This window comes from Carassius auratus, chromosome 34, assembly GCF_003368295.1.
Source record: "Carassius auratus strain Wakin chromosome 34, ASM336829v1, whole genome shotgun sequence".
NCBI classification, from domain to species: Eukaryota; Metazoa; Chordata; class Actinopteri; order Cypriniformes; family Cyprinidae; genus Carassius; species Carassius auratus.
In genome coordinates, this window is record NC_039276.1 from 8,955,154 (window position 1) to 8,969,887 (window position 14,734).

Here is a 14,734-nt window from a genome sequence, read left to right on the forward strand (position 1 = left end):
TTAAGATCAAATGTGAGCATGATCACATTAGGATTAAAACATTTAAATTGAAGAGATTAAAGCCCTAGCGGTATATCTATTTCTACAACATTATTTTTAAACAGTAAATATTTTTCATTGAATAAACATGCAAACATTAACATAACTTCAGTAAGTGATTATATAACTCTGTTATTAGAATTTTTTTAAATATTTATTTGGTAAATATTTAGAAAGTATGAATCAGCTAAATAATAAATGTAAATGTCTGTAATTAAACTACATGTCATTAGGTTGCTGTCTGGTTTCAGGCTCTGGAACCTGTTTATCTATATTCATGCTGCCTCTACAGAATGCACTGTACAGTATGTTTTATGCAGATAACTAAATAGAGAGAACTTCAAAAAAGGGTGTCAACATTTCTGTGTCACTATCATTCTCAGGTCTCTGGGTGGACATATTTGAAGAAGTTATTTGGGTTAAATACTGTACATTTATTAAGATGGATTTTACACCTTTTGAAAATATAAATATTATTAAGTATAGTAGTTAAACAAAATCATTATTCAGAAACAAAATATCCTAAATGAACCGATAAATGAGACAAATTAAACAATTCAGCATTTATTACAATACCCATTTTTTTTATTACACGCTGTCTTAATGTGCCTGTCTGCCTGACTGTAAACAGTGCTTGTTTTACAAATACTGCACATGACATAAATTATAGAAGGCCTTGCTTTTGCGACACATGATGTGTCTGTGTAGATTTTTTACAAGAGAAATACTTTGAGCAGAAGGTAACTTGAGTTACATCATGCATGAACTATATAAGCTATTAGAAATCTGAAAAATGTTTTAATATCAGTTCATTGTTGTCAGCTGAACAAGATCAAAAGTAGGTCATAACCAGTTTTAGATTATGCTGGAAGAATCTGCAGATTGTGCTACTGAGAGATGAGAGTAGTAGTATCATAATATGAATAATTAAAACATAATTCTGATCTGATCTGACAACCCCCCCCCCCCACACACACACCACTTTATTAGTTACACCTTGCTAGAACCATGTCATTTGTGTATAGTGAACTCATGTTCAAGAAACCAGTTTGAGATGATGTGAGCAATGTAACAAGGCGCAAACTGAAAATAAACTATTTTCATAAAGGGATGGACAGTCAGCAACAATACTCAGGAAGGCTGTGGCGTTTAAATGATGTTCAGTTGGTACTAAACTAATGAAAAAATATTATTCAAATTTCTAAAAATATGCATGCAGTAAGTAAAGTTATTTTAAAGCTTAATTTATTTAAAAAAAAATGAAGGTAGAGTAAATATTTTTTACAATTATTTATACTAAAAAGCACTTACTAAAAATATATGAACAACCATTTAGAGGGGCAAACTGCATCTGGTAAAAACTAGCTTTTTTTATATTCCCAATCAAAATACGACATAATCTCAAATTAATGCATGAAACCTTTATAAACAGATACATAACAAATATGAACCGTCTGACCAAATCGATTTGCTAAAACGAATCCACGTTCCTTTACAGATGAATGAGTGAATAATTTCAGCCGAATGAATTGATTCATATGATACTTTGTTCTAGAGAGAGGAAACAGCTCAACAACTGTCACACTATAGAAAATGTGGTTGAATGTAGTTTAATACTTTTAATGTCTTACTACTCATGTCTGGTACACAGATTTTAATTATACACAGTCACAGTCTTGTATTATCCGAAGTCCGAACTACAAAACTCACATTTACGAACTACAACTCCCAACAGGTAACTGTTTCACCGCGCAGACTCGCTGGTGTTCTAGCGCATTCCCTTGATGCCTGCACGCATGCGCAGTTGTACATGGGAGCATTGGGTATCAATTTGGTCAAACAGCGGGTGATAAAATGGTAGGTGACATATAAATAAATATAATGCTTACGTTTTCTGCTTCTGTTGTCGAATAAGAAGCTCTGGCACACGTAGATATTCCGCGTCGTGTACGAGTTGTTGTCTTCGCCTGTCGCATCGAGAATGACCATAATTTGTATGTTTTGTATTGGCAGGAAGGTCAGTTGTTGTTATTTAGGGAGTTCAGCATATAACGTCACCTTCCTGGTTATCTCTCCCGGAGTCATGTCCTATGTAATGGATAATGTATATGATTATTAACATTATTCTGTGCTTTAGCCAAGCATGCATGCTGTTAATGTTCTGTTTTGGGTTTTAGAGACCCTCTAAGCCCTATTTCTATACATCAAAATCGGACTTAACATCGAACAGTCAGGCTATGCGTCATGACTTTTCGAAAATGCAAAAGATCTGATTCGAAACAAGCTTTCAACTTGATGTTATGATGAAATAGTTTTTTTAAAAACTAAGTACATTTCTGTTATGGTGTCATTGAGACCCCAAGTTTAAAACCTGACTGATAAATGCAATAACATCACTGATATTTTTAAATGTTTACAATGATTTTACACATTCAAAATAGGGGTCTCTGGGACCCCAAACACCCAGGCAGTCAATGTCAGTAGAGCAGGAGGGTTAAGTGACATCCATAGTCTGTTCTTTCAACCAAGCCCCTAATAGTAGCCTGGTTATTTTCCAGATTGGATGTCTTGAGTGGGCTATCAAACTTTTTGCACATTGTGTTCTGATTCTATGAATTGTGATGGCATTGTCAGAACGGTTCTTTTAAACTCGTGTTAAGAACTAGAGTAAAAAAAGCTTACTGTGCATCGATGGAAATAACTGTCGGGTAACCCGGTTGTTTTGCACTGGCCGCCCTGAGCTTGCCATCTCATATTACATGCCAAGCGCAAGTGGCCTGTCACAGGTCCTCACATGCTTAGTGCTTCAGTCGAACTTGCTATAACTGGTAGAATGTCCTTTTATATTGCCACATAAGTCAGGATGTTTGGTCAGTGCTTTGTTCATGGTTGTTCCAGTTATCAGCTTTAGTCTCGTGCCTGAATGTGTGCAATTTTCTCTCTCTGTATGTTCGTTTGTGTCTCTTTCTGTTTGTACATGCTGCTGAGTGCAATTCTCCGTCTGTCTGAGTTCATGTCTGAGGGCATATCTCTTGTGTCCACACAGCATAAACTAAAATCCTCCCAAAAGGACAAGGTACGGCAGTTCATGTCCTTTACTCAAGCCGGGGAGAAGACCGCTGTATACTGCCTTACTCAAAATGATTGGAAATTAGAGGTGGCCACCGACAACTACTTTCAGAACCCAGATTTGTACCACAAGGAATCCATGAAAAGCTCAGTGGACCGAAAAAAGCTGGAGCAGCTTTACAATCGATATAAAGGTGAGTTTCAATCTAATTCTGATGTTCATTACGCCTGCTATCCTGTGCCTAGGAGCGCTATTGCATGCTTAAAGGTCCTCTTATAATTTGTATAATTTGTAATTATAAATTGATACAATTAAAAAAAAATGTCATATTGCTTGAGAAATATGATTTAAATGTAAATCCATTTTACTTTTCTATACAAAGTGGCTTGCAGTCTCATGGGCTCATTTTGAGATCACACAACCATCTGTGCTATGCAGTTCCACTGAGTTACTAATAATAAAAACAACAGGTTTACTTTATACAGTTGTTATCCAGCACTCAAGGTGCTTTAAGTTGGCATGAAATGCATATACATCCTAATTCTTCCATGTATGCTTCAATTTATTTATTTTTTTAACTTTGTAATATTTAATCAACATTTAATAACTCTTCTGGTGAAACTACATACTTTCTCTCTATTTTCTCTCTGTTTCTGTCTTTCTATGACTATTGGCAGACTTCTCAAATCATTTCATTCATATAAACTCCTCCTTTTTCTCATATTCAACTGTAAGCTCACATTCAGTTCTTCGCCTGTCTAATCAAAAACTGATGGATTGAACCAAGTCCCCATCCTCCTTTTTTCCATTTTTTTAATATTCCATTTAATTCAAATGTAAGTCACAATACTGAAGAATTATTTTGTCTTTACTTTGATACATTACGATTTTAAGCAGACATGAACATACGACTAAGTTTGTTATTCCACAGAAGTTTCAGTGGAAAAATTTAATGTCTAAACAAGCTGTTCCTGTCAGAGCAATAAAACAAGACCTGCAGCTTGCCTGCCACAGGGTGAAGAAAAATGGCAGGACCTTCATAAACAAACTTCATGCATTCACATGTCATTGTAAAGCCCAAAACCACTGGGATAAAGAAGATCCAGTAAAACCTCAAACAAAAACTTACTCTGTGCAGCTTTAAATGTTGAATGCCTCTTAGAAAGGTTTGCTGTGCTAAACCAACACTTCTTGTGTTCTTGTTTTTTTTTTTTAAAGTGTTTTACTCTTCTCCCTCAGATCCCCAGGATGAGAATAAGATTGGGATCGATGGAATTCAACAGTTCTGTGATGACCTCAATCTAGATCCAGCCAGCATCAGTGTTCTGGTCGTGGCATGGAAATTCCGTGCGGCAACACAGTGTGAATTCAGCAAGAAAGAGTTCATTGATGGCATGACAGAGCTGGGGTGGGCTATGATATCATTTCTTTATTTAGTCATGCGCACTATTGACAGAATTTGGGGTGTGTGGTGGCTGGGTACTTTGGGAATATCATATCAGATACATTTGGGAATATCTCACATAAAATGTCCTGGCAAAATCACTGAAATCGTGCCCTTTTCTGTGACAGTCCTCGGCTATAAGAACCAAAGAAAAATGAGCCCATCTGAAATGCATAATGTGTCTAAAATTACTTTGCATGTTCAGATTTGCTAGGAGAAGCTGTGTAGTTAAAAGTCGAGTTGTAAAACTTAACAGCACTCTTAATATAAATCGTAAAATAAATCGTATTTTGTTTGAGTGACTTGTGAATGAGCCAGTGATTAGATTGGTGATGAGCCTAAATTTTTCATTTTATTTGTAGGTGTGACAGTCCGGAGAAACTTAGAGCACTTCTGCCCAGATTAGAACAGGATCTGAAAGACAGCGGAAAGTTCAAAGATTTCTACCAGTTCACCTTCAACTTTGCCAAGAATCCTGGACAAAAAGGTTTAGGTAACAGCACCTTTTCTTTCTGTAATTATGCGAATTTTCACTCTTGTTTTTTTATATACTGAATAAACAGTCATCTGTATTAATGGTCTTTTTCCATTTCAGATTTAGAGATGGCTGTAGCATATTGGAATCTGGTTCTGGATGGACGTTTTAAGTTCCTAGACCTCTGGAATAGATTTTTATTGGTAATTCATTATAGCTTTGGACCTTTGACCCTGTTTAGCACCAATACAAATTAAAATAGGTTTACTGGCTACTACGCAACACATTAACCAAATAGTGGAATAATTTCCTTTAGAAATTAATTTAGATGCTCTCTGGTCTCTGCCCTTATTTTGTGAAGGAGCATCATAAGCGATCAATTCCCAAAGACACGTGGAACTTGCTTCTGGATTTTGGCAACATGATTGCAGATGACCTGTCAAACTATGATGAAGAAGGTGACACATTATCATTATCATTATGTTTTGTGAGCTAATATGCGGACTGAATTTTTAGAGATTGGTTTTGAAGTTATAAATTGGCTGTCTTTAATCATATAGGGTATGCTGGATTTTAATCATGTCACTTTTGGTTTTGTTTCAGGAGCCTGGCCTGTTCTCATCGATGACTTTGTGGAATATGCTCGGCCAATTGTGACAGGATCAAAACGCAAAACTGTATAGTAATGCTGCCGCTGGCCGCCTCATTGACTTTGTAGTTTTTTTAAAGACTTGTAAGCATAAGAAGAGAGAATGAAGAGAAACACTTGAAACCGACAAGCTTTGCAAAAGGAAGGAGGGAGAAGACAACTCGAGAGACGTTCACACATTACACAGGAAGGACAAGAGTGCAAACCTCAAGATTTCTTATAGAGGCATCAAATGCACATGGCCAGCTATATTTGCACTGGCGGCTCTATTCTAGCCGGAAACCCTTGGAGATTTTGGGTGGATAACTTCGAACCTAGTACCTCATCTCCATAGCAATCAGTGTCACTCTATAGGGCCGAGTCCTCATTGCCTACCCACTCCTCACAGTATGAATTATGGAATAGTCCCTCCAGTTTCATTTTAGATTATGTACCCATCTGTCTGGGTGTGTATCTCATGCAGGACTTGATGCTGATCATGTCCGCATTTTAAGCCAGACGTTCATGGGCAGCACAGCATGCGGCTCACCACACCAGCACTATTGTTACAGTTGTAAAATACTGTATCTTTTGCTGCAGTATGTACAGAGAGAAATGTATTATCAGTAATGATTTATTATATGAAATATGAAAGAAAGGCGTGGTCAAAACAAGATGCCTCCATACCATGATCTTGTGTGAATTTAGGTCAAATGTGTCATCTGCCCTGTTGCGGAACTTGTAACAACACGGTTCAGTGTTACTCTTTTATCGTTTTGTTTACCAGATTTATGTTAAGAAATAAATTATTGCCCTTTATGTTCTTCTCAATCTAACAGCCATGTTATTCTTTAACAGGACATCTATCCTTGGACAACAACAGGATTTGCGAGCTTTCACTATGAAACATTGTCCCATTAGCATCAGAAATTCAACATGCATCTGAATCAAAATGATTATTACAGATTATTAATAACTCGCTTCATAGATCACTAAAAAGCAACCCTAGAGTATGATGGTAGGGACGGAGTTATATTTGGTTCGCAGCAAACATTCAGGACATGGATGTTAATTTTAGTTTCTGGAGGTTTTTTTTTTTTTTTATTATTAAAAAAAGCAGGTTGGTCACAAGCTAAATTTAGGCATGATGTACTGTTCATCTTTTTCAGAAGTGTGGTTTCCTTCTCTTCGATGAGTGCCAAATCTGCAGTGCTGAGAATATTGATGTCAGCCAGAATACTCTGCATCGCGGTCAGTACTGTAGCTGACCTCTTGGTCACCCGTGTGACATCTTCCCTCTTTTTTTTCTGTAGCTCAGTTAGGCCTGGATTGTGTCTAGTGTGTCATTCATCCATTCTGTTCATAGAAAGATCTAAAGCTTTTCCAATAATATAACATTTTGTAGTTTTGTTTTAATCCTTCAGTTCATCTCTGAGTTCCACATCACAGGCTAATCTGTTGTTTTAGTGGATAAAAGCTATGGAACACAGTGAAATAACTTTATATCACTAAAATTGGTGACAGTATGATCATGTAAAACTTTCTTGTGTGGAACATGAGATGTTAGGCTGTCATTCTGCCTGAAAATCTCAATATTTGTCCTCCACAGAGAAGAAAGTGTTGTGAATCGGCAACAACATGAGGGTGAGTAAATGACCGAATTTTTATTTTGGGTAAACTACTCCTTTAATGGCGGAAATGAACTTGTGATGCGATTTCAATGTGTACCGCAAGAGAGCGACAATGTGTTTAAAACCCAAAGAGGCTTCACGTTCAAGCCTGAGCGCTTTGTGCATCTATGAATTGCTGCATTTTTATTATGTTTGTTTATATGTATGTTATAATATTCTTAGTGTGTAAATATGTATTTTCACTGAAATGTGCTTTTTGTTGTATTATTTCGTTGACACTTCCAAATCCATATACAAATAATAAAAAAATATTACGGAACTTCACAAAATCCTTGTTTCTCTACGAAATGTTACCAGTGTAACACACATTGTATGCTAACCGCGGGCTTCAATCTATGAGAGGTTAAATCGTACAAAACTCATTTTCAATCTATCGAATTTGACAAGAATGACAGTTTTTAGTATCTGACAAACAGCACAATCACCATGAATCTCGACAGGCTTCGTAAAAGAGTGAGACACTACATTGATCAGGTAAGAATCAGCAGTATATTTAGCATTAACACTGTACCGTTAGCTTTAATTTGCACAACAGATGAGATTTTTTGTTAATTTATGTTTTTATAAAGTTGTTTGTATGATACTACGTAATCTGAATATTATAAGAAATTGACAAATTAAAGTTATTATTGTAAATTGGGTGCATTTTTAGAACTGACTTTAATGCTAACAGGTTTAAAAGCTTCTTAATTTACATTAAAATAACAAAATTGTTAAAAGATATGACATTGTTTTGTTTTGGACTGTTTTATTCTTAAAATAAATCTGTAATATAAGCTCTGTAATCTCGAGGGCCGTGTACACGTCAAACTGCATTGATGTGATTAAATGAGCATCTATACATGTTGATTGCTAAATAAAATCATGGTTTTATCTTAATAGTGAAAATATCAAAATAGGAATGAAATGTTGTTCACCTCAAATTATTGCATGATCTGTTTTATAGCAACAGTATCAAAGTGCTCTGTTCTGGGCTGACAAAGTAGCGTCCTTATCACATGGTAAGTATCTTCTCCTCCTGAACACTGGATGGATGCTGTCAGGGAAAGTGACTGATTAGATAAAATGCGTATTAGTGTTAATTAAATTACTTTGACTCTTAGTTGCATAATAATCACAGGCTGTTTGATCTCTTGTAGAGGATCCTCAAGACATTTATTGGTTAGCACAGTGCCTTTATTTGACAGCACAGTATCACAGAGCCTCTCATGCACTCAGATCTCGCAAACTTGACAAGGTAAGACCATTGATTTGATCTGCTGACTGACTAATGAAAGTCATTTCAACAGTAAAACATATTCTAAGGTCTCAGAAGTTGCAGTCCTTCAAAAACGTAACCTGAAAAATTAATTGGAACATCTTTCCATGCTGAAATGTTTTTGAAATGCATTAGTTAATGAAGTAAAAAAAAAATAAAAAAAATAACGTCTTTGTTATTTTCATTGGAATTAATTAATATTTTGTTTTTTGTTTCCCAGTTATATGGAGCATGTCAGTATCTAGCTGCAAGATGTCATGTGAGTATTTACTTTAATACCATAAATGTGTTTTATTTTATGCAAGATGTAAAAATATATATATTGTGATAATGTAGTATTTTATATAATATACAAAATACATATACAATATGTATTTTTTGCCCCTTTTGAGGGAAATCTGAAAACATAATCAGATTATCAAAAATATTTAATAAATGAAAATAAAAGTGGTGGTGCATTTGTGTAGTTTTATGACTGACAGACCAATTGTTTCTGAAAACTTATAAGGAAATAATCAGTACATCCTTTTGTAATGTTCAGTATGCTGCCAAAGAATATCAACAAGCTCTGGACATACTGGACATGGAGGAAGCAGCCAGTAAAAAAATATTGGAGAAGAATGTAAAGGAGGCTAATGGCTCAAAGGAAACCGTAAAAGAATGGGAAATGTCTCCTGCTTCAGTAAGCCCAACTCTTTATTTATTCATTCCGGCCCTCTCCAGAATGAAAACTGCATTGGATTTTTTATTATTTCTGGAATGTTTCCTTGGTAATTTCTTGGCTTATGTTTTATTTTTGATATTTGCACTGTGCCTGAATGAATGAGTCCAGTTGGTCTCCATGTGGCCTTTTCACTCAGATCAATAGTTCCATCTGTCTCCTGCGGGGGAAGATCTATGATGCCATGGACAACAGACCCCTAGCTACGTCTAGCTACAAAGAGGCCTTGAAACTGGACGTCTACTGCTTTGAAGCCTTTGACCTTTTGACGTCCCATCACATGCTGACCGCCCAAGAGGGTGAGAGAAGCTTTTCCTATTTTCTTTCAGTTTTTGAAATTCCTTGGGTTTGTTCATAAAGCTGCTTACAGCTTAACTAACATTGTTAGTGGACCAAACTAAAAAAAATAGATAAATATAAATTCATAACAGCAGTTTAGTTTAGTGTATTGTTCTCTGACCTGTAGCCATTTGCTCGTGTTATAACCATCTTCACTAGAAAGTCACTTCAGATCATCAAATGTATAAATGCTTTTAAATTCATAAAATGCTATTTTTGTTGTAGAAAAAGATTTCTTGGATTCTCTGCCTTTAAGTCAACAGTGTACAGAAGAGGAAGTGGAATTGCTGCATTTCCTTTTTGAAAATAAGTTAAAGAAGGTGAGAGGGAGTTTTTTTGTTGCTGTCATCTAAACTCTCACAAGGGTAAATTAGGACAAATGTAGTAAAAGATTTATGTACCAAAGATGGTTTGGCACGATTTACATATGAAATAGCATTGACTGAACTTTCACGTCACCATGTGTATCAGATGCGCTTCATTAATTTTCCTGATTTTGTTGTTTACTCTTCAGTGTAAAAAAAGAACATGCACAAATTACTAGGAGAATTTGAAGTACCTGTTTATTCAGTCAATGGGTTTGAAGTGCTTATTGAAGAGCTAATCAGCAACTCTTCTTTTCCAGTATAACAAACCTAGCGAGATGGTCGTCCCAGAAATAGTCAACGGTCTCCAGGACAACTTGGATGTTGTCGTCTCCCTCGCGGAGCGACATTATTACAACTGTGACTTTAAAATGTGCTACTCTCTTACATCAATGTAAGTCTGCAAAACCGATGTTTATTTCTAATGTTTGGCTTGATATTTAGGGAAAGCGTTTTTTGTTCTTGTTTTTAATCTAGGGTAATGGTGAAAGACCCATTTCATGCTAACTGTTTACCAGTGCACATAGGAACCCTTGTTGAGCTGAGCAAAGCAAATGGTATGAGACCAAATCTTGATTTCAGCTTTAGATTAAGTGTTGACCTTTAATGTGGAATTATAACATGTGTCATTCGTTGTCTCTAGAGTTGTTTTACCTGTCTCATAAACTGGTGGATTTGTATCCCAGCAATCCGGTAAGTTAGTTTCTAAGTTTCAGCTTAGTTTAATGTGATTTGTTTTCTTATAATGTCTTTCTCTGTGAACATTTTCAAGGTTTCATGGTTTGCCGTTGGCTGTTACTACCTCATGGTTGGGCACAAAAACGAACACGCAAGGCGGTATCTCAGGTACGATTGTATTAAGTTGCATTGTAAACATACAATTCCATTCAAAAATATGGGGTCAGTAAATTTGTATTTCTTTTTTTTTTTTAAATAAAATTATTACTTTATTGAGCAAGGATGCGTTAAATTGAATGTAAGGGCTTTTAGATTGTTACACAAATTAACATTTCAAATGAATGATTGTAAAATTGCTTAAAAATTCAGCTTCGCCTGCAAATGAAAGAATTAATTTTTTTGATATATTTAAATAGAACACCGTTACTATTGAAATCACATTTAATACATAATATTAATATGTAGTATTACAGTTTGTACTGTATTTCTGCTCAATTAATGCAGCCATGATGAAAAATTCAACTGAAATTGTCACATAATGTTGTCTAACATATGTTGCTTACTAAGGAAGTCACTCACTCATTATAAGTGAATAAAGTAACTTTTTGTCCTCTTATAAAAATGCAAATATTCTGGGGGAAAACGCTTTTTAGTGCTGATCTTGCAGGACTCAGTCTCTCATAAAAATTTTTTGTGAAACATGTTTCTGTGGTAAATCTGACAGAAGGTTTCGCATTGAAAGCAGTAGATTTGTAGCTGAAGAAACTTGTGGTTAACGTCAAAATCCCCTTCTACAGTAAAGCCACCACGCTGGAGCGCACGTACGGACCGGCATGGATAGCATACGGTCACTCGTTTGCTGTGGAGAGTGAACACGATCAGGCCATGGCTGCGTACTTCACTTCTGCTCAGCTTATGAAAGGGTCTGTAGACCTGCAGTGCTTGTGACAGTTCAGTTCATTAGGACAATAATATTTGCCTCTAGTTTAGGCCAGATAAGAAATGTTTGACTTTCTGTTTGAACAGATGTCACTTGCCCATGCTGTACATCGGGTTGGAGTATGGGCTCACTAACAACCCCAAGCTGGCAGAACGTTTCTTTAGCCAGGCTCTCAGCATTGCACCTGAGGACCCCTTTGTGATCCATGAGGTAGCTGTGGTTGCCTTCCAAAATGGAGAGTAAGTGATTAAAAGAGCATTCTCCTTATATTCATCAGTTGTTAGTGGTTTCGTACAAGCTTTGCTTATGAGCGCTATGCTTTGTTACAGTTATAAAACATCCGAGAAGTTGTTTCTAGATGCGATGGATAAGATCAAGGCCATTGGAAATGAGGTAACCACCCAGTGGCTTTTATCATGTAGTTGTGTAAATGCTTGTTTTTGTTCAAAGTAGAAATCATGATGCATTTTTATGTTCCTGGGTGCATCGTTCAACTGATGAAACAATGAAAACACCTCTTTACACAAATTTCCAATAGACAACCGGTTTCTTACAATTTGTTTTCATTTGTGTCAAAAATAAATAAAATCACTTTATCATACTCTTGTCAAATGTTCTGCCCTTTTAATGAATTATTTCTTTTCAGGTGACGGTAGATAAATGGGAGCCGCTCTTAAACAATTTGGGGCATGTCTGTCGAAAATTGAAGTAAGTTGAACGAATCCTGATTTTACAGTACATTTCTCATAAACTACAATACCATTCAAATGTTTGGGATTGAAAGAAACTTTTATTCATCAAGGTTGCATTAAGTTGATCAATGGTGTAAACGCTGATCAGTAACAGTAAAGACATTTATAATCTCACAATAGATTGTTTCAAATAAATGCTGCTCTTTTAAAACTTATATTTATCAAATAGTCCTGAAAAAAGTATCACAGGTCTCATGTGATCAGGATCATGTGACACTGAAGACAGGAGTAAATTGCTGTTGAAAATTCAGATTTTCCATCACAGGAATATATATATATATATATATATGTATATATATATATGTATGTATGTATGTATGTATGTATATATGTATATATATATATATATATATATATATATATATATATATATATATATGTATGTGTGTATATATATGTGTGTATATATATATGTATATATATATATATATATATATATATATATATATATATATATATATGTGTGTATATATATATATATATATATATATATATATATATATATATATATATATATATATATTATTTTTTTTATTTTATTTTTTCATTTTATGTATTTTTTTTACATTTATTTAAAATAAAAATAATGATATTTCGCATTATTAACTTTTTTCAAATATATTTAGCATTGCTGTAAGAGACGTTACACAAAATCCTAACCGAACCCTAACTTTTAAATGGTAGTGTACATAAACTGCATTACTGGCAAATATTGCAACTGAAGTACCTCATTATATCCCTGTTAAAAAAGCCAGGATCTGTTCCATAGTGACGCACTAATCTGGAATTGTGACTAAAAAGTGTCTGCTTCTAAAATGGTCAAGAGTGGTATTTTAATGAAGAGCATGAACTGGGCATGGTCACATGGCATCCTTTCTCTCTTGTATGTCTTGTTGTCTCCACTTTAATAGAGTGCTTGTTTTGTTCCGTTTCTCTAGTGTTTCATGAATTATGCATGTCCACCCACTGGATATCAAAGGGCTTGCAGTTCACACTTGAAGATCATTCCACTCATGATTCTTTAGTTATAAATGTCTGTTCAATGATTTATTTTGTTTTTGGACCATATCAATATAATGATTTGTTCTAAAACACTACAAACTTCTGCAAATAATTCACATGTGATCTGTACTCAATTGTGTTTGGTGGATAAATTGTTAGCCTTAGTTGTGCTATTTTTTTTTTTTTACAAAGTTATTGCTTTCATCTCGTTTGTGTAGGAAGTACGAGCAGGCTCTGGAATACCACAGGCAAGCTTTGGTCCTCATCCCACAGAATGCCTCCACTTACTCATCCATTGGTTATGTGCACAGCCTCATGGGAGATTTTGAGAGTGCCATCGACTACTTTCACACTGTGAGAATGTATACCCATCAAATTTGTTTGGCTGATATATTTATATATATTTAGTTATGTTGCACTTCAAACATATAAACACCTTCTTTAGGCACTTGGTCTGAAACGAGATGACACATTTTCCGTAACCATGCTGGGTCACTGCATTGAGATGTATATCAGCGATTCAGACGCTTACATTGGTAAGACAACCACACATATGCTTTGTATGCAGCATCTAATTAGGAAATTACAGATTTAAGGTGTCTTGGCAACTATTTAGTTGTGTTGTTTTGCAGGAACTGATATTAAAGACAAAGTGAGAAAGACCCTCAGCACGCCTGCGCTGATGAAGATGATCAACACTTCTGCTGAAGGCAATGAGACAAGAGCTCAACCCGTAGAAGAGGTGAACGTGTGCCTGGAAACGCCATCTTTCAACGCTGACAAACAAACGGATGCTTTCCAGCGCTTCCTCTTAGAATGCGACATGCACGAGAGCGACATGATGCTGGAGACGTCCATGTCTGACACCAGCACGTGATGGAGACCTATAGATGGGTTAAAGAGGAACTTTAAGTATGAGATGATGATGATAGAATGTGACGTGTCACACCTTCCCTCCATCCGCCACCCCGCCGTGTCGGACCCCTGTGGATTTTTTTTTTTACCATGAATAAGTAAAATGAATGCAAAAGGGTTCGAATGATTTAATCAATAAACCCTGCATCCATATTTTTACAAAGATTTGTGTATTCTCATTGGTGCTGTATTAAAACACCTGTTTTGTGAATGTGTGAAAATGTGCTTTTTACATTGCTAATCAAACTGTATTATCTGCTGACATTTGCATTGTTTATAAAACCCTGAAATTAGTCAAGTCAACCAAAGGAAGTTCCTTGCAAAGACTTTGATCAGTGATTTTATCAGCTAGCTCAAATCTGTGTCTGAAGATGAGAATGCAAGGAAATCTGTGCATTTCTTGTTCAAGTTGCCAAA

The 14,734-nt window shown here is 35.5% G+C and overlaps 2 protein-coding genes across 4 annotated transcripts; both read left to right on the forward strand.

Moving 5' to 3' along the window:
* Positions 1-1,824: 1,824 nt before the first annotated feature.
* Positions 1,825-6,487, forward strand: LOC113053089 (DCN1-like protein 2). Of its 2 annotated transcripts, none has more exons than XM_026217768.1 (7): positions 1,825-1,896; positions 3,086-3,302; positions 4,349-4,517; positions 4,916-5,046; positions 5,149-5,231; positions 5,390-5,486; positions 5,632-6,487. In XM_026217768.1, the coding sequence occupies exons 1-7, from the start codon at positions 1,894-1,896 to the stop codon at positions 5,709-5,711; spliced, it is 780 nt and encodes a 259-aa protein (XP_026073553.1). In that variant the 5' UTR covers positions 1,825-1,893; the 3' UTR covers positions 5,712-6,487. The 2 variants fall into 2 exon arrangements, with proteins under 2 accessions (XP_026073553.1, XP_026073554.1); XM_026217769.1 differs by lacking the exon at positions 1,825-1,896 and adding an exon at positions 2,819-2,909.
* A 270-nt stretch (positions 6,488-6,757) lies between these two features.
* Positions 6,758-14,528, forward strand: cdc16 (cell division cycle 16 homolog (S. cerevisiae)). Of its 2 annotated transcripts, none has more exons than XM_026217762.1 (20): positions 6,758-6,907; positions 7,266-7,300; positions 7,788-7,821; positions 8,294-8,348; positions 8,487-8,584; positions 8,826-8,864; positions 9,147-9,287; positions 9,466-9,625; positions 9,891-9,985; positions 10,291-10,424; positions 10,508-10,587; positions 10,674-10,723; positions 10,803-10,876; positions 11,506-11,631; positions 11,735-11,887; positions 11,978-12,041; positions 12,295-12,356; positions 13,621-13,756; positions 13,848-13,938; positions 14,035-14,528. In XM_026217762.1, exons 7-20 carry the CDS (start codon positions 9,189-9,191, stop codon positions 14,277-14,279), a joined length of 1,569 nt encoding a protein of 522 aa, XP_026073547.1. In that variant the 5' UTR covers positions 6,758-6,907; positions 7,266-7,300; positions 7,788-7,821; positions 8,294-8,348; positions 8,487-8,584; positions 8,826-8,864; positions 9,147-9,188; the 3' UTR covers positions 14,280-14,528. The 2 variants fall into 2 exon arrangements, with proteins under 2 accessions (XP_026073547.1, XP_026073546.1); XM_026217761.1 differs by having other exon boundaries at positions 6,767-6,907; positions 7,764-7,821.
* Positions 14,529-14,734: the final 206 nt, after the last annotated feature.

Coding starts and splice junctions, on each gene's coding strand:
- LOC113053089 (XM_026217768.1), top strand. Junction 4,518..4,915: donor GATGGCATGACAGAGCTGGG/GTGGGCTATGAT, acceptor TTTTATTTGTAG/GTGTGACAGTCCGGAGAAAC. Junction 5,047..5,148: donor TCCTGGACAAAAAGGTTTAG/GTAACAGCACCT, acceptor TTTCCATTTCAG/ATTTAGAGATGGCTGTAGCA.
- cdc16 (XM_026217761.1), top strand. CDS start 7,774: ATGAATCTCGACAGGCTTCGTAAAAGAGTGAGACACTACATTGATCAG. Junction 9,986..10,290: donor TTGAAAATAAGTTAAAGAAG/GTGAGAGGGAGT, acceptor CTTCTTTTCCAG/TATAACAAACCTAGCGAGAT. Junction 12,357..13,620: donor CATGTCTGTCGAAAATTGAA/GTAAGTTGAACG, acceptor TCGTTTGTGTAG/GAAGTACGAGCAGGCTCTGG.